This window comes from Nannobrachium achirus (assembly GCF_963921795.1).
Source record: "Nannobrachium achirus genome assembly, chromosome: 9".
NCBI lineage: Eukaryota > Metazoa > Chordata > Actinopteri > Myctophiformes > Myctophidae > Nannobrachium > Nannobrachium achirus.
Window position 1 is genome coordinate 52,404,190 of NC_137818.1, and position 19,847 is coordinate 52,424,036.

Genomic DNA, 19,847 nt, shown 5'->3' on the forward strand with positions numbered 1-19,847 from the left:
CCACTGTGGACGCGCTGATGTGTCTTCAGGTGACCTAAGTCACTGAAACCCTTGTCACACTGTTTACACACAAAGGGTTTTTCTCCACTGTGGACGCGCTGATGTGTCTTCAGGTGACCTAACTCACTGAAACCCTTGTCACACTGTTTACACACAAAGGGTTTTTCTCCAGTGTGGAGACGCTGATGTGTCTTCAGGGTACCTATCTGACTGAAACCCTTGTCACACTCTTTACACACAAAGGGTTTTTCTCCAGTATGGACACGCTGATGTGTCTTCAGGTCACTCAACTGACTGAAACCCTTGTCACACTGTTTACACACAAAGGGTTTTTCTCCACTGTGGACGCGCTGATGTGTCTTCAGGTGACCTAACTCACTGAAACCCTTGTCACACTGTTTACACACAAAGGGTTTTTCTCCAGTGTGGAGACGCTGATGTGTCTTCAGGGTACCTATCTGACTGAAACCCTTGTCACACTCTTTACACACAAAGGGTTTTTCTCCAGTGTGGACACGCTGATGTGTCTTCAGGTGAACTAGCTGACTGAAACCCTTGTCACACTCTTTACACACAAAGGGTTTTTCTCCAGTGTGAATACGCTGGTGCCTCTTCAGATCCCTCAACTGACTGAAACCCTTGTCACACTGTTTACAAACAAAGGGTTTTTCTCCAGTATGGACACGCTGATGTGTCTTCAGGTGAACTAGCCGACTGAAACCCTTGTCACACTCTCTACACACAAAGGCTTTTTCTCCGGTATGGATACGCTGGTGATTCTTCAGATCACTTAACTCACTGAAACCCTTGTCACACTGTTTACACACAAAGGGTTTTTCTCCAGTATGGACACGCTGGTGCCTCTTCAGGTGACCTAACCGACTGAAACCCTTGTCACACTGTTTACACACAAAGGGTGTTTCTCCAGTGTGGACACGCTGGTGTGTCTTCAGGAGACCTAACCGACTGAAGCTCTTGTCACACTGTTTACACTGGAAAGGTTTTTCTTTGGTGTGGACATGCTGTGTGGTTACACATCTTGTGATCGTCGGACAGGAAGATGAGGGCAGGTGTCCATTGCTCATCATTGGACGGTAGAGGTTGTCGTGGCTCCTGTTCATGTTTTCATGGAGGGTGACCCGAGATGTGAAGGCTTAAGGACATTCAGAACAGGACACCTGTGTCTCGGAAGATTGGTTCATGTACCGTAGCTTCTGCTACTTGGGCTGTGAATTGGAAGGCGTTTGTTCCTTTGTCTCTTGCAGGTTGGAATATATTCTCTGTCAATCTCTTTGTCTATGTCTCTATATGTCTCTGACTATCTGACTCTCACAGTACAATCTGTCTGTAAGGACTTTCTCTCTGTCGTACCCAGACTAAATGTGACGTTTAGAAACTGTGTCACATCTTATTCAGGTCGACCAGAGCTCGGTTCTGACGTCACACAACACAAACCATTGACATCATTCCTAATAACGTCGATTTGCACATCTGACAGTTGCAATTCACCCATCTGTGAATGCAGCTCTGCTTGCGCACAGACAAGTAGGCCATGTATGGCCTGCTTGTGCACAAGGCGCAAGTTGGCACCTCAACAGAGTGCAGTTCTAGTAATTGTGGGCTCGCTGAAAGGCGAGACCAGTATGTTATACCAAAACTTTATAGGTCATGTTTATTCCCCTCAAAAGAATGAACGACAGTACAAAGGCAGGGCCTTTAGCCAATGAGGAGCAGCGTTCTTGGTGACATCACGACCAACAAGTACGACCTGATATAAATACACCCACGTGAAATCTTTTTGCTCGTGGAACCGCGAGACCAGTTTGTTCACTCAAATCTTTATAGACCAAGTTTATTCTCCTAAAAAAAATGACAGTACAAAGGCAGGGGTTTTAGCCAATGAGGGAGCAGCGATCCCACACTGTTTCGTAGGAACGGTATTTCTATTTCAAAATAAATAGACCAGGTCAACCTGGTTGTGCCAGACCCCCTGTCTGTCATCATCATTTATGACATCATGCCTTTTGTAGGCATGTCATCATCATGTCATCATCATATATACCCTTTATATAGAAAACCCGGACAGACCGACATTTGCTTATGTAGGCCTACCCATTTCATGGGTCTGGCAATAAACTTATCCCAGATATGGATTTGATGTCTGACATCACAGACCACATGAGACTGACATAGTATATGTCCAAAAATGGGCAATCCAAGATATGGGCTTATGACATCAGGGATCTCCATATATGGACATGAAAGTGACATGGCCTGGCTGACAGGGATCTCCATATATGGCCATTAAAATATCAGTGAATACATTTTCCCCATTGACTTGAAAGGGGACCACGGCAACCACACTTGCAATTTCCAATTGCATCTTTCTAGTTCTCTTAAGCAAATGCATCATTCTTCAAGCACAGCAGCACACACCCATATATGGGCATGCTGATATATAGTAACTGACTATTTTTTTGGCAGAATCATGTTGTGACACCTACTTCTTCTTTCGTGTATCATCGTCCTTGATGATTGGTTGACAACATTTTATTTCACAAGATTTCTTCAGAATGTTCCAGTAACTATTGTAACTGAATTCAGTTACATTAGTTACTGTAACATTCTGGTCAGTTTCATCATACTGTAAGTCCATTCAAGGTGGGTACTTTTCTCCCTTTTGGCTTTTGTTGAGAATCAGACACATTCATGCTCTAAATACAGGTTTCCCACGGTCATGAAATTACTGGAAATATTTTGAAATTAGAAAAATATTTTTCCAGTACTGGAAAAGTTTTGAAATGTATCAAGGGTCCTGGAAGGTCCTGGAAAAAATAGCTATGCATTGTCTTTGGTTATTGATTTTGTCATTTCTGCCTCTGAAATGACAAATTAAACATGGGCCAAATTGTCAAATATTAGAGGCAGAAATTGTGAAAATAGCCTCGCGTTGCGAGGCGTTGTGAGCATTGTAGATCTGCTAGTCGATGTGACGCATTGTGAGCTTGTTGATCGGCAATTTTCAAAACTATCAGAAATATTTTATTTAACACAAACTTTGTATGTTGGTCCCTGGCACCAAATATTTTCTCATGGGGGTCCGAGGCTAAATATTAATTTGGGGGTCCTAGTCTTAAAATGTTTCAGAGCCATTGTGATAGACTACCATATAATTTTGGATCAAGGTGACTGTATCAAAGCAGAGAAGAATTAGGTTAACGATGATTGATGGAACACATGTAAGGAAGGTTATGAGGTATAAACATGGCTACTATAAAATAACTTCCAAACCTCCTGTGGGCTCTTTGAGACTAACCATGTATGCTGCTATTTTCTCCACTGTGTCACTGCAATATCTGTTTATAAATATCTTATTCATGTAAGAATCTTTGGCCTTCGAGTCTTATTTTCTTTGTCTCACGATTTCGCCAAATCCAAGGGGGCAGGTTCAAGTACTTAATGGTTCTGTGCGTTCTGCTCACCAGCCCAGAAATGGTTTGCTGTAGGACTTCTGAAAGATGAAGCAACAAACTGTTATTGTATCTATATATTCCCTATGTTTACAGTAGACAAGCGGCACTTCAGTTTTTCATCTTGACCCAGCTGTGCTGTCCATGAATTCAAGTCTCCATAGGGTGAGTAATCGATGAACTATCCCTTTAAAAGCTAAGGTTATTCCATATCCTGCAGGCGAATTCAGAATGAACTGTCTCGTGACGGTTCTCCTTTGGTTCATGCACTGCCTGATAGACCGTTTCAGAGTTCCATCGGTTCCACATTTAGCTGAGGACTAAGCAACTGTACAATTATTTTCTGCTCTGTTTTGTTGAATTTTTCACATCTGAAGACTTGACATATTTTCTTGCTGAGTTAGTGGTCTTGGCTGTGGCATGTCCTTGTAGTTGGCTAGACTACTTCCAATTTGTGACAGCTCATCACCAATGGCAAGTAGTAGCACCTGATGTTGTAGGAACAGTACTCCTAGTTTTTTGCCAGACCCATGAAATGGGTAGGCCTACATAAGCAAATGTCGGTCCGGGTTTTCTATATAAAGGGTATATATGATGATGACATGATGATGACATGCCTACAAAAGGCATGATGTCATAAATGATGATGACAGACAGGGGGTTGGCAGAACCGGGGTCTGGCACAACCAGGTTGACCTGGTCTAGTTTTTTATCAAGTTCCGCCACGACAGTACAAAGGCAGGGCCCTTAGCCAATGAGGTGCAATTGAGGTGCGGAAAAACATCTGGGAGTGGTGTTAGCTGGAGTTTTGGTTGAGCTTCACATGACAGTTAGCACACTCCAGAATATAGTCACGAGCGACCCCACACTGTTTCATAGGAACAGTATTTCTACAAATTTGAACATTAATGAACAATGATGGCAGGGTTAAAGTGATTAAAATAAGGTCCAGATTGTAGCTTGAATATAAACACTACAACACACTAGCAGAATTTATTTTGGCCCATTGGCCAAACTTCGCAGGATTGAGTGTTGTGTTGCACCGCTCACTTCGCACGGGTACGTTTAGTTTTTTTGTTTTTTCACCATTTGATGTCATATTTATACTAGTCGGGGGCGTTAGGGAGATGACATGGTAATTTCGTGCTAATTAGTCTAAAAGAGCCACATTTTGCACAGATGTAGCCCAAGGTATGCTCTAATGATTTAGCTAGGGCGCCCAGTCTGTGACATTCGGGGTCGCCACAGCGGCCAAATCAAGTTGGGGTCCCATCGACTTTCAATACAGAAGGAAAATACCCAGAAAAACACTTTTCTTCTGGGTATTTAAGTAGGATGTGAGGGGTCTAACCAGGGGTTTGTCATGATGCTGAATCCATTGCAAGCATTTGTTTTGCACAAAAAACATTCCTTGGGCTATAAATGGCCTCAGAAAACGATGGTTTAGTGATGAAAAGTGATGAGTCATCACTTTTCAGCACTTTTCAGAGTTTGTGGGTGTTTTCTGGAGCTGTGGCGACCCCGAAGGTCACCGACTCGGGCGCCCTAGCTAAATCATTAGAGCATGCCCTGGGCTACATCTGTGCAAAATTTGGCGCCTTTAGACTGATTAGCACGAGAAAAAAAAAAAACCTAAGGCCTCCGACTAACATGAATGCTCACCCATACATGCATCGTTTTCTGAGGCCATTTATAGCCCAAGGAATGCTTTTTGTGTAAAACAAATGCTTGCAATGGATTCAGCATCATGACAAACCCCTAGTTAGACCCCTCAGATCCTACTTAAATATTCCTCCTGTATAGAAAATCAATGGGAGCCCAACTTGATTTGGCCGCTGTGGCGACCCCGAAGGTCGCCGACTTGGGCGCCCTAGCTAAAACGTTAAGCATGCCCTGAGCTACATCTGTGCAAAATTTGGCACTTTTAGACTGATTAGCGCGATATATCCCTAACGCCCCCGACTATACCCTGATTTTATGATGTCACCCCTTTCCCCTGGTGACGTCCCCACAACTGGTTGTTGATGATGATTATAACGTCTTCAACTGTTGGTGACGTCACACCACTCCCCCACTGCTATGGATGCACTCTCCCATTGAACTCACTGGGGTCCCTCTATAATGGTGACGTCACCGAGAATGCTGCTTCCTGATTGGCTATGAGATTACCCAGAACGAAATGATGAAGTCAGGTAATCTAACCTTCTGAAACCTTTGTCACACTGTTTGTGTAAAGGGTTTTTCTCCAGTGTGGAGACGCTGATGTGTCTTCAGGGTACCTATCCGACTGAAACCCTTGTCACACTGTTTACACACAAAGGGTTTTTCTCCAGTATGGACAAGCTGGTGCTTCTTCAGAGTCCCTAACACACTGAACCTCTTGTCACACTGTTTACACACAAAGGGTTTTTCTCCAGTGTGGACACGCTGATGTGTCTTCAGGGTACCTAACTCACTGAAACCCTTGTCACACTGTTTACACACAAAGGGTTTTTCTCCAGTATGGACACGCTGATGTGTCTTCAGGTGAACTAGCTGACTGAAACGCTTGTCAAACTGTTTACACACAAAGGGTTTTTCTCCAGTATGGACACGCTGATGTGTCTTCAGGTGAACTAGCTGACTGAAGCTCTTGTCACACTGTTTACACTGGAAAGGTTTTTCTTTGGTGTGAACATGCTGTGTGGTTACACATCTTGTGATCGTCGGACAGGAAGATGAGGGCAGGTGTCCATTGCTCATCATTGGACGGTAGAGGTTGTCGTAGCTCCTGTTCATGTTTTCATGGAGGGTGACCCGAGATGTGAAGGCGTAAGGACATTCAGAACAGGGCACCTGTGTCTCGGAAGATTGGTTCATGTACCGCTTCTGCTACTTGGACTGTAAATTGGAAGGTGGAAGGTGTTTGTCCTATGTCTCTTGCAGGTTGGAATATATTCTCTGTCAATCTCTTTGTCTATGTCTCTATATGTCTCTGACTCTCACAGTACAATCTCTCTGTAAAGACTTTCTCTCTGTCGTACCCAGACTAAATGTGACGTTTAGAAACTGTGTCACATCTTATTCAGGTCGACCAGAGCTCTGTTCTGACGTCACACAACACAAGCCATTTACATCATTCCTAATAACATCGATTTGCACATCTGACAGTTGCAATTCAACCATCTGTGAATGCGGCTCTGCTTGCGCATAGACAAGTAGGCCATGTATGGCCTGCTTGTGCATGAGGTGCACGTTGGCACCTCAACAGAGTGCAGTTCTAGTTATTGTGGGCTCGCTGAAAGGCGAGACCAGTATGTTATACCAAAACTTTATAGGTCAAGTTTATTCCCCTCAAAAGAATGAACGACAGTACAAAGGCAGGGCCTTTAGCCAATGAGGAGCAGCGTTCTTGGTGACATCACCACCAACAAGTGCGACCTGATATTAGGGCATTTACGAATAGTGACTTTTAGTATCGAATTATTCGACCTCAAAGTATTCGAATATTCAACAGGACTGGACAACTATTAAGTAAGCAAGAGGCAAACATTGTGAAAATAGCCGATCTACATGCTCACAACGCCTCGCGTTGCGAGGCGTTGTGAGCATGTAGATCTGCTATTTTCACAATATTTATCTGTGAAACCGAGTCACATTAAATGTAATACCTACAATTCCAAGTGCTTGTCAGGGTGGGGGTCCCTAGTTCAAATATGTTTATTTTGAGGGTCACGGCCTAAAAAGGATTGAGAAGCCCTGGTATAGAGCATTAACAAATTCATCCACCAGGGGCATCGACAACTCATTCTTATGACTTCCTATCTGACCAAGCTTTATAAACTATATATTTTTTAAAGAGAAAACAATAAAAACATTAAAATGAGCGAATATTCGACTTCGGTGAACAACGTTGAATAGTCACTTTGATATTCGAATATTTGAATATTCGAATATTTGAATATTCGAATATTTGGTGAATGCCCTACCTGATATAAATACACCCACATGAAATATTTGTGCTCGCGGAAAGGCGAGACCAGTTTGTTCTTTTGAATATTTATAGACCAGGTTTATTTTCCTCAAAAAAAATTACAGTAAAAAGGCAGGGGCTTTAGCCAATGAGGGAGCAGCGAGCCCACACTGTTTCGTAGGAACGGTATTTCTATTTCAAAATAAACTTATCCCAGATATGGATTTGATGTCTGATTTGACATCATCATGTCTGACATCACAGACCACATGAGACTGACACAGTATTATGTCCATAGTTGGGCAATCCAAGATATGGGCTTTTGACATCAGGGATCTCCATATATGGACATGAAAGTGACATGGCCTGGCTGACAGGGATCTCCATATATGGCCATTAAAATATCAGTGAATACATTTTCCCCATTGACTTGAAAGGGGATCACGGCAACCACACTTGCAATTTCCAATTGCATCTTTCTAGTTCTCTTAAGCAAATGCATCATTCTCTAAGCACAGCAGCACACGCCCATATATGGGCATGCTGATATACAGTAACTAACACATTTTTTGGGGGGCAGAATCATGTTGTGACACCTACTTCTTCTTTTGTTTATCATCGTTCTTGAAGATTGGTTGACAACATTTTATTTCACAAGATTTCTTCAGAATGTTCCAGTAACTAAATTCAGTTACATTAGTTACTGTACGATTCTGGTCAGTTTCATCATACTGTAAGTCCATTAAAGGTTGGTACTTTTCTCCCTTTTGGCTTTTGTTGAGAATCAGACACATTCATGCTCTAAATACAGGTTTCCCACGGTCATGAAATTACTGGAAATATTTTTAAATTAGAAATATATTTTTCCAGTACTGGAAAAGTTTTGAAATGTATCAAGGGTCCTGGAAGGTCCTGGAAAAAAATAGCTATGCATTGTCTTTGGTTATTGATTTTGTTAATGCCTCTGAAATGACAAATTAAACATGGGCCAAATTGTCAAATATTAGAGGCAGAAATTGTGAAAATAGCCGATCTACATGCTCACAACGCCGCGCAACGCGAGGCGTTGTGAGCATTGTAGATCTGCTAGTCGATGTGACGCATTGTGAGCTTGTTGATCGGCAATTTTCAAAACTATCAGAAATATTTTATTTAACACAAACTTTGTATGTTGGTCCCTGGCACCAAATATTTTCTCATGGGGGTCCGAGGCTAAATATTAATTTGGGGGTCCTAGACTTAAAATGTTTCAGAGCCATTGTGATAGATTACCGTATAATTTTGGATCAAGGTGACTGTATCAAAGCAGAGAAGAATTAGGTTAACGATGATTGATGGAACACATGTAAGGAAGGTTATGAGGTATAAACATGGCTACTATAAAATAACTTCCAAACCTCCTGTGGGCTCTTTGAGACTAACCATGTATGCTGCTATGTTCTCACTGTGTCACTGCAATATCTGTTTATAAATATCTTATTCATGTAAGAATCCTTTGGCCTTCGAGTCTTATTTTCTTTGTCTCCCGATTTCGCCAAATCCAAGGGGGCAGGTTCAAGTACTTAATGGTTCTGTGCATTCTGCTCACCAGCCCTGAATTGGTTTGTTGTAGGACTTGTAGTTTGTACGGTTTCTGAAAGATGAAGCAACAAACTGTTATTGTATATATATATTCCCTATGTTTACAGTAGACAAGCGGCACTTCAGTTTTTCATCTTGACCCAGCTGAGTGCTGTCCATGAATTCAAGTCTCCATAGGGTGAGTAATCGATGAACTATCCCTTATTTAGGCCTAGCATTATTGAATGCTTTAGCTATTGAAAAATAGCAGATATACAAGCTCACAGCGCGGCACCGAGTGCCGCGCTGCAAGCTTGTAGATCTGCTATTTTTAAAAAAGTTGTGAAAATGTGTGCAAATCTTAATCTTAATATATGTATTTTTAAAGCGAAAATTTGCAACTCAAATTTTGATTCTGGGTGGTCCCTGGAACTAGATATTTTGAGATGCGGGTCCGTGGCCAAATAAATATCAGTTTGGGGGTCCTTGACATGAAAAGGTTTGACCTTTTCTTTGACGATGGCTAGCCAGATTGCTGACATAGAAACATAGGTTTTTCAAATAACCTTAGAAGGATTCAAAAGACACTTATAGAATCGGGTAAAAATTCTAATTTTCTCGATTTTTCAAAAATAGCAGATCTACAAGCTCGCAGCTCGGCACTCGGTGCCGCGCTGTGAGCTTGTATATCTGCTATTTTTCAATAGTTAAAGCATAAAATAATAATACACAATAATGTGTACCCGTTCTAAATGGGTTAAAAGCAAAGGTTATTCCATATCCTGCAGGCGAATTCATAATAACTGTCTCGTGACGGGATTCTCCTTTGGTTCATGCACTGCCTGATAGACCGTTTCAGAGTTCCATCGGTTCCACATTTAGCTGAGGACTAAGCAACTGTACAATATTTTTCTGCTCTGTTTTGTTGAATTTTTCACATCTGAAGACTTGACATCTTTTCTTGCCGAGTTAGTGGTCTTGGCTGTGGCATGTCCTTGTAGTTGGCTAGACTACTTCCAATTTGTGACAGCTCATCACCAATGGCAAGTAGCACCTGATGGTGTAGGAACAGTACTTCTAGTTTTTTTATCAAGTTCCGCCACGACAGTACAAAGGCAGGGCCCTTAGCCAATGAGGTGCAATTGAGGTGCGGAAAAACATCTGGGAGTGGTGTTAGCTGGAGTTTTGGTTGAGCTTCACATGACAGTTAGCACGCTCCAGAATATAGTCACGAGCGAGCCCACACTGTTTCATAGGAACAGTATTTCTACAAATTTGAACATTAATGAGATGCCCAAAACAATGATGGCAGGGTTAAAGTGGTTAAAATAAGGTCCAGATTGCAGCTTGAATATAAAAACACTACAACACACTAGCAGAATTTATTTTGGCCCATTGGCCAAACTTCGCAGGATTGAGTGTTGTGTTGCACCGCTCACTTCGCACTAGGGGTGACCCCGAATAGTCGAATAGTCGACTAATCGATCGAAACGGCACCTAGTCGAATGGCAATATCTTAGTCGAATGGGGAAAAAAAAGAAAAAAAAAAACTCTTTTTATTTTTTTTATTTTTGGGGGGGGGGGGGGCTGTTGGGGTGCTTAATGTCCGATGATTTAACATATACTTTGGTTTCTCGCAATAAAACACGCATAGCGTACTGGCTGCTTTCAATCAATCAATGAGGCACAGCCGTACTGTCTGTGTGTGTGCATTGCGTAGACTCCACAGAACCTGCCAGCCGGGGCCGGATCTAGGCATAGGCAAGGGGGGGCAATGCCCCCCTAAATGCCCTGTCTGCCCCACCAAACATGATGGCATGCAAAAATCTAAAATCGGCCGGTATGATATCAAACCGGCCGCATCGGTGACCGGACGGTCACTGACATGCTCTGGACTAATTTAAACATTAGCAAATAGCAGCCAGTCTACTTAGTGTCAGCCTACAGTACAACAGAATACAGATGATGCTGATTACCTTTGCAATGTAAGGATATATTCCATAATCCTGTGTCAATGTAGTCTCAAAGAAGAAGGAAAAAAAAAAAAAGCATCGCAAGGCTTTCCTGCCTCCAGTCCAGATGGTCCATGCAGAAGGAGTTTACTTTCACTTTCATTTAACAGAAAGCAACAGCATTGCAAAAGCTGTTGCAAGCGACAGAAAAAGCCATCCTATAAATGTCCCTTTATTTTAGCCAGTTTCAAAGGAAAACCACCTCCCGTTTCTCTGTTGTTGGAAAAAAAAAAAGTCAGTTCACTTTGCGTGGTGTCTCGTGTGTCTGTCCACACGCTGGATTAATTAATGCATGTCCAGGTGAAGCCTGTTAAAGGTCGTTATAGTCTCCTCCGATAGTTTCACAAAGTACATTAAGCAACAGAAATGTATTATGTAACATTTTAAGTCCCTTACAGAGGTTTTACAACAAAACAACAGGAACAGCCAGGGTCATGAGGTAATATTTTGCCCTTAAATATTTGAAAGGAAGGAATAGACTAGAGTCAGACTACTGTGACACAAGGTAAATTTCTCACCTTGAAGACAATGAATGCAACCTTATTTATTTTAGCTTTTAAGACAATCGTTTTGCTTGTTAAAAAATATTTATTCAATAATAATATTATTAATAATATTTGAAATAAATGATCTCAATGTATAACAATAATTTTAAAATAAAGGTTTTGCCATAATCATGCAGCTCTAACAGTGACACAGACAGAAGCAATGGCACAGCAATTATACAATATATACAATAGTATGTATTTTTTAACTTTAGGCCTTACAGTGAATGATCAGCTGGCATCAATATTATATCCATATCATATTAGACTGGATATTGTCTGTGATTTTGGATATTGTACTTTTGTGATTGATTTGGCATTAGTGTTCTTCTAGCTTATTGGTACTCAAATTGGAGTATGTCTTGTAGGCCTACTTGGCCTGAAAAAAGGGTATTGGAGCAACCCTATTTTCTAGTTCATAGCTAAAGAAATCGGTATCGGAAAATCAGTTTTGGCAGGTCAGACCTTCATAAAACCGGTGGATCGGTACCGGCCAAGAATTTTGCAATCAGTCCATCTCTACTAGAATATATAGAGACAGAGAGAGATAGGTGTAAGACCTGTTGTTTGTAATGCGTGTTATAGGTATAAGTGTGCCAAAATGCTTTGTTTTTTATGCATTTCGGGTGTTTTAGGGGGTTTGATCCCCCCATTTTTTTCCGCCCACGCCTAACGGCGTGGGCTGGAGGTGCCCCCCTATCATTTCTTGCTGCCCCACCTACTACTAAAGGCTAGATCCGGCCCTGCTGCCAGCTGTGCTGTGTTAACACTCAATCAGGCTCCGTCACTTTGAACAAGTAGAGGACAAAACTAAAGAAAGATGCATGATCTGGCTATGACCTACCACTCCACACCGAGCAACATCATCACTTGATAAAAGTAAGTTGGCTCAAGTCCCTTATGTAATGTCCATACTCCCAAAAGCGATCACGTTTTGAGCTTGCAGATCAGCAATAAACCTATGCCATCAACACAATAGCACTAGAGTTGTGTTTTAAGCTCTCCTTTTCTCTTTCTCCCCGACAAGTTACGGGGTCTGTTTTGTAAAATCCAATCGCTGTCTCTCTGTCAGGCTCAGCGCAGGCTGTGCAGCATCGCGTGGATAGATGCATGTATGGATGTTACATAGATATTGGTGTCCTATAGAAATGTGTGACCGGAAGTGTGTGCCAGCGGCTACGTCATTGTAGTCCTTAGCGGCCATTTCTTGGGTAAAAACACAGGTGTTTCAATTGTTTGATTGCATAGAACTAATGTTATAGTCTAATCAGAACACCTGTGTAAGGCTGTGTTTACCCAAGAAATGGCCGCTCTTAGAACTACATTTGGCACACCCTATACTACAGTACTAGTTGCATGGCTGTTACACACAGACATCGGAGTCTGGGGCTTTAGCTTCTAAGTGAATAAACTTTACACCTGCTATAGGCCTACTTATTTTAGTATTTTGTTATTTAATTCGCCTTATATTATTTAGTTACTTTATTTATTTTAGAGATATTATTTCGTTGTTGTTATTGCTGTATTTATTACTATTCTTAAAGGCCATGATAATAAACCTTGGCTTAAATAATGAATGAGTTATCTATTAAAAAAAAGTCAAGAAGACATGTTATTTAAATGAGTGTTTCACCTCTGTTGTTTATACGCCATTGTAAAAGATTGGGGTAGAAAAAAACGGGGGAAAAAAAAAAAAAATTAATAATAATAATTTTTAAAAAACGGGCCATAGTCGACTAATATTCGACTATCAACACAATGACTAAAATCATAGTCGACTATACAAATCCTTAGTCGGGGACAGCCCTACTTCGCACGCACTGTAAAACCAAACATGCTGGATAATTCTGCTTAGGCAAACATATGGAGTACACTTAACTTAGTTTTCATCAGCATGTTATTCCTAATCACTTAAACTAAGTTACTAGTACTTTTGGTCCAAAAAACTGACTAATTTGATTATTTTGAGTTGTGTTTATTAGAAAAAATATGTTCCTGATGTTAAAACTCATTTAAACTAAGTTACTAGTACTTTGGAGTTGGAAGACTTGAGTTAACTTAGAAAAACTATGTTCAGTGCTTTTTTTCATCATTCACACATGTGCAGATCAGTCTGGGGGCGGGACTTGTTGTCAGTTGAAATTTGAAAGCAGCCCAGTGTTGCCAGACGTACGATAATTATCGTATTTGTACGATAATTTGACCCTCTGTACGATGTATGATCAATAATTCCAAAAATGCCCAAATGTACGATAATTTCGGCATATCATCAAAAAGAGTGTGAATTCACTATTTTCCCAGGCTGCTGATCTGGGATCTGGTTTGGCTTCTCAAAATAAGCCAGGAAATCAGTCAATCCGAGCCTAGATCTGTACTTGGAGGCATTAAAAACACTGGTTGCATCTTTCCAGACCAGTTTCAGGCTTTTATTTGTGTAAGCTCCAAGAAGTTGCCTGCCTCCACACAGCAAATCTGATGCGTTTTTGTCACGCAGGAGTCTAAAACAAGGTCGTTTCTTACACTAAAGACGCATTTTTTGGTGAAATTACGTTTTTACGCGAGTGATTTCTCTTTTTTGGCCGTGTACGATAGTTTCATGTCAAATACGATAATTCTGAGCCTCCGGTACGATAATTCAACATTTCCCATCTGGTAACACTGAAGCAGCCCCTTTTGAATGAGGAAGAAAAGCATTCAAACAGAAGACCTACTCTGTTTTCTGTCAGCTTTTGGACTATTTTTATGCTCTGTTCACTGATTTGGTGAGTACACATTTTATCCTTGATCAAATTGTTTTGATGTGTTGTAATTCAGCTCGTTTTGTGTGGTTGCTTTCTTTGATACAGTTTGTTATATTCCTTAAACACTGTGGCTGCTAAATTCAGCCTGGTTTACATTGCTTTCTCCACATTTGAAGATGGGCAAACTTCAGCAAAGTACACTGCTCAAATAAATGAAGGGAACAAAATGTTCCCTTCATTCTTTGAGCAGTACTTCAGTATACTATACTCAAATAAATTTAAATAAATTAAGGGAACATTTGTTCCCTTCATTTCTTTGAGGACTATTTCTAGTGTTGAGGGAAATATAATAGCAGAGGAGCTATCAGAGTAAAGACTTAAAGTGCTTAATTTAAAAGCTATTTGCTATCTGTTTTTCATGGTTGGCTCAACTTGTTTCTCTCTTTCTTAGGTCTCCCAGGCAAGCTCAGACTCAGTTGACCCTTCTGCTCTGTCCATCTCCCAGAGCAGTTACAGGTATTCTCACCTACACCTTTTGAGATGTTCCTTTTAGGCAGGGTGTTTAACTGTACTTGTACTGTACTACATTTCAAGTGTATTGACTATACTTGTACTGTTCTCCATTTTTGTCTAATAAAATAATCAGTCAATCAATCAATACACAATGTTTACACATTGAACAATTCATTTAAAGTAAAAGCTACATTTAAAACCACCCTCCAAAGTCAAAACCCACCAATTGAATTCCCACTTAATTCAAATTCCTCCTTTGCTTCCTTTGCTTTCATTGTTTCACATAGGTCTATGTAAAACCCAAACATGGATGTAATTTCACAAATTTCTCTTTCTCTCCTTTCTCTTAGGACTTCAAAATGGACCAACGGTTATTGCTGAGAGTTGCAGCCACAACAGGGACCACCGCATCGCACATTGCAGGGACACCACAAATGCCAAGAAGAGGATAATGGCCAGAGTCCTTTCACCCAAGTTCTCAGTGGATGTTAATCAGAAACTTCTAGGGAGATCGTGCCTTTATGAGAGCTGGAACACAGAGCTGAGGACCTACTAACTGTTTACAGTTGGTGTGCTGACTGTTGATGATGCTCTTCAAAAGGGTCCAAACTGCACCTAGAGCCCATTTCCACTGCCATCGAACTGGAGGGGATATAGTCATGGTGGATATTTGAGACTTGCCTCAGGATTTCCTCTTTTATTTGGCCTTGTACACATGTACTGCAATTGGATTACCCAAAATGCATGGGAAATGGACATGTATTCATAAGGTAATGCTGGGATTGGGGAATAAAGCCCTCACACTGAAACTTATGAGCTCTAAAAAAAAGAACTATACAAACATGTAAAGTACCTCAACTGTTTTGAGACGGGATGTGATTTTATTTATTAAAACAATTGCGGCTGAACAATTACGTTAGCTTTATTGCGACCGTCAGGGAGCAGTTTACTATGAAAACCTCCACCGGCCGTCCGTCGGTCGGTCACACGTCACACGTCACACCTTTGCCCTGCTCATATCTCCGCATCAGTATGACATCACACCACATGTGTACACAAACCTTTGTGTACGTTGCTGTGGCAACAGTCTGTTGTTGCTGGTTTGTTAGTGTACGTTAGCAACCACCTTAGCAACCATGGTTTTACCCTAGCAACCAACTGTTTACCCTAGCAACCAACTGTTTACCATAGCAACCATGTTTTTTTACCCTAGCAACCAACTGTTTACCATAGCAACCAGATACGCAGAGCAGGGATCTCCATATATGGGCATAAACAGGTGACATCACACTGATGTCAGATACTCAGAGCAAGGATTTCTCCATAATATATGGGCATAAAAGGGATTCTGTTAGGGATCTCCATATATGGGCATAAAAGGGATTCTGTTAGGGATCTCCATATATGGGCATACAAGGGATTCTGTTAGGGATCTCCATATATGGGCATAAAAGGGATTCTGTTAGGGATCTCCATATATGGGCATAAAAGGGATTCTGTTAGGGATCTCCATATATGGGCATAAAAGGGATTCTGTTAGCTGTTAGTGATCTCCATATATGGGCATAAAAGGGATGCTGTTAGGGATCTCCATATATGGGCATAAAAGGGATTCTGTTAGGGATCTCCATATATGGGCATGAAAGGGATTCTGTTAGGGATCTCCATATATGGGCATAAAAGGGATTGTATCCCAGATGATGCCCTGTTAGGACATCCACACTAACAGAATCCATATATGGTCCTACCGACAGCTGCTATAAGCCAACCCTGGCGATAAGGTCTGAGTCGAAGAAATGCTTCTTTCCTGGCAAGAATTGCCCCTTTATACTGTAGGGCTCGTTTGTGTATTGTATGACATCACGCCACATCATCGGCTGAGGACTGTGTGATGTCATCATATCTCCATATATGGAGACATAAGTTGCTCATGCCCAAATATGGGCTGGTGAGGTCAGACTTAGTGTGATGCGTAGGTTATCTCCATATATGGAGATTCAACTTCAATGAGTAACCATGGCAAACTGTCAACTGCCCGTATGTCTTGATAATTGGTAAAACTAATTTTTTGGCCTATTTGTGGAGATAAGCGACCAACGGTCGCTTATCTCCCGATTAGGGAGTCTTACTGGTATTACTACATTTTAAGTTGGGTATTTAGAAAGAAGTTGAAAGCTAAATGGTAATCTCTTGCTAATGTGTTGTTCAACACAGCTCTGTCTATATAATATGTTGGTTTAACCTTGTAATGCTGCTTTGTATGCCCTTTGAGCTTGTACATCTACTTTTGTGTGACTGTAGTATGAAGAAGTGGGTCATTACCTTAAGAAAGATCACACAAATGCTAAAATATGGAAGAGGTTCTGCCTGGTGAACATGACATTTGAAAATAAACTTTAGTTGAAGTGTCCTCAATGCATTGTTTTGTTTTTGGATTATTGTTTTGCACATGCATGTTATAAAGTAAGTGTTGTAATTGTATAGTAGAATTCTAAATTCAAGGAATTTTAAGAATTGCATTTGTTATAGAATTTTCAGGAAAGGACATTTAATTAAGGGATTTAGGCTACATATATGTTTTAAGTACTGCTTACTCAGAATAACCATGTTTATAGCACTGCAACACATACAGCACATTCAAAATAACCTAGCACTGCTTAATCAGAAAAAACACATTTGTAGTGCTGCACACTCAAAAGAATCTAGTACTGCTTACTCAGAATAACCATGTTTTGTAGTGCTAGACACTCAAAAGAACCTAGTACTGCTTACTCAGAATTAACGAGTTGTGTAGTGCACACTCAGAATAACCTAGTACTGCTTACTCAGAATAAACAGGTTGTGTAGTGCACATTCAAAATAAACAAGTACTGCTTACTCAGAATGAACAAGCTAATCGTACTGCTTACTCAGAATTAACGAGTTTCTCTAACTCACCATTACTGTTTGTACGTTAACTCAGTTTTTTTGAGGCAATGAGTTTCTGTACTTTTTTTGAGTTAAGTCAACGCGTCAGGGATTACAGTGCGGGTACGTTTTTTTTTTTTTCACCATTTGATGTCATATGTATACCCTGATTTTATTATGTCACCCCTTTCCCCTGGTGACGTCCCCACAAATGGTTGTTGATGATGATTATAACGTCTTCAACTGTTGGTGACGTCACGCCACTCCCCCACTGCTATGGATGCACTCTCCCATTGAACTCACTGGGGTCCCTCTGGTGACGTCACAGAGAATGCTGCTTCCTGATTGGCTATGAGATTACCCAGAACAAAATGATGAAGTCAGGTGATCTAACCCTCTGAAACCTTTGTCACACTGTTTGTGTAAACTAAAGGGTTTTTCTCAAATGTGGACACACTGGTGCTTCTTCAGAGTCCCTAACACCAGTGTGTTAGGTTTTTTCTCCAGTGTGGAGACGCTGATGTGTCTTCAGGGTACCTATCTGACTGAAACCCTTGTCACACTGTTTACACACAAAGGGTTTTTCTCCAGTGTGGACACGCTGATGTGTCTTCAGGGTACCTAACACACTGAAACCCTTGTCACACTGTTTACACACAAAGGGTTTTTCTCCAGTGTGGACACGCTGATGTGTCTTCAGGTGAACTAGCTGACTGAAACCCTTGTCACACTGTTTACACACAAAGGGTTTTTCTCCTGTGTGGACACGCTGGTGCTTCTTCAGAGTCCCTAACACACTGAAACTCTTGTCACACTGTTTACACACAAAGGGTTTTTCTCCAGTGTGGACACGCTGGTGTGTCCTCAGGGTACCTAACTCACTGAAACCCTTGTCACACTGTTTACACACAAAGGGTTTTTCTCCAGTATGGACACGCTGATGTGTCTTCAGGCAAACTAGCTGACTGAAACCCTTGTCACACTGTTTACACACAAAGGGTTTTTCTCCAGTATGGACACGCTGGTGTGTCTTCAGGCTACCTAACACATTGAAACTCTTGTCACACTGTTTACACACAAAGGGTTTTTCTCCAGTATGGATACGCTGGTGATTCTTCAGATCACTCAACTGAATGAAACCCTTGTCACACTGTTTACACACAAAGGGTTTTTCTCCTGTGTGGCCAAGTTTGTGCTTCTTCAGAGTCCCTAACTCACTGAAACTCTTGTCACACTGTTTACACACAAAGGGTTTTTCTCCAGTGTGGACACGCTGGTGTGTCTTCAGGAGACCTAACCGACTGAAGCTCTTGTCACACTGTTTACACTGGAAAGGTTTTTCTTTGGTGTGGACATGCTGTGTGGTTACACATCTTGTGATCGTCGGCCAGGAAGATGAGGGCAGGTGTCCATTGCTCATCATTGGACGGTAGAGGTTGTCGTGGCTCCTGTTCATGTTTTCATGGAGGGTGACCCGAGATGCTCAAGGACATTCAGAACAGGGCACCTGTGTCTCGGAAGATTGGTTCATGTACCGCTTCTGCTACTTGGACTGTAAATTGGAAGGCGTTTGTTCCTTTGTCTCTTGCAGGTTGGAATATATTCTCTGTCAATCTCTTTGTCTATGTCTCTATATGTCCCTGACTCTCTGACTCTCACAGTAGAATCTGTCTGTAAGGACTTTCCCTTTGTTGTACCCAGACTAAATGTGACGTTTAGAAACTGTGTCACATCTTATTCAGGTCGACCAGAGCTCTGGTCTGACGTCACACAACACAAACCATTGACATCATTCCTAATAACATCGATTTGCACACCTGACAGTTGCAATTCACCCATCTGCGAATGCGGCTCTGCTTGCGCACAGACAAGTAGGCCATGTATGGCCTGCTTGTGCATAGGTGCAAGTTGGCACCTCAACAGAGTGCAGTTCTAGTTATTGTGGGCTCGCTGAAAGGCGAGACCAGTATGTTATACCAAAACTTTATATGTCAAAGTGTATTCCCCTCAAAAGAATGAACGACAGTACAAAGGCAGGGCCTTTAGCCAATGAGGAGCAGCGTTCTTGGTGACATCACCACCAACAAGTGCGACCTGATATTAGGGCATTTACGAATAGTGACTTTTAGTATCGAATTATTCGACCT

At 41.4% G+C, this 19,847-nt stretch overlaps 1 protein-coding gene across 1 annotated transcript in view; it reads left to right on the top strand.

Moving 5' to 3' along the window:
• Positions 1-15,349, top strand: part of LOC308290969 (uncharacterized protein) — a gene marked incomplete at both ends in the record, with an annotated part of 35,639 nt that extends 20,290 nt beyond the window's left edge. Inside the window, 2 exons of the mRNA XM_080732884.1 lie at positions 14,732-14,796; positions 15,144-15,349. Of these exons, the coding sequence (XP_080589010.1) occupies positions 14,732-14,796; positions 15,144-15,349 (271 nt within the window). The remainder of the gene's footprint in view (positions 1-14,731; positions 14,797-15,143) is intronic.
• Between the last annotated feature and the right edge of the window lie 4,498 nt (positions 15,350-19,847).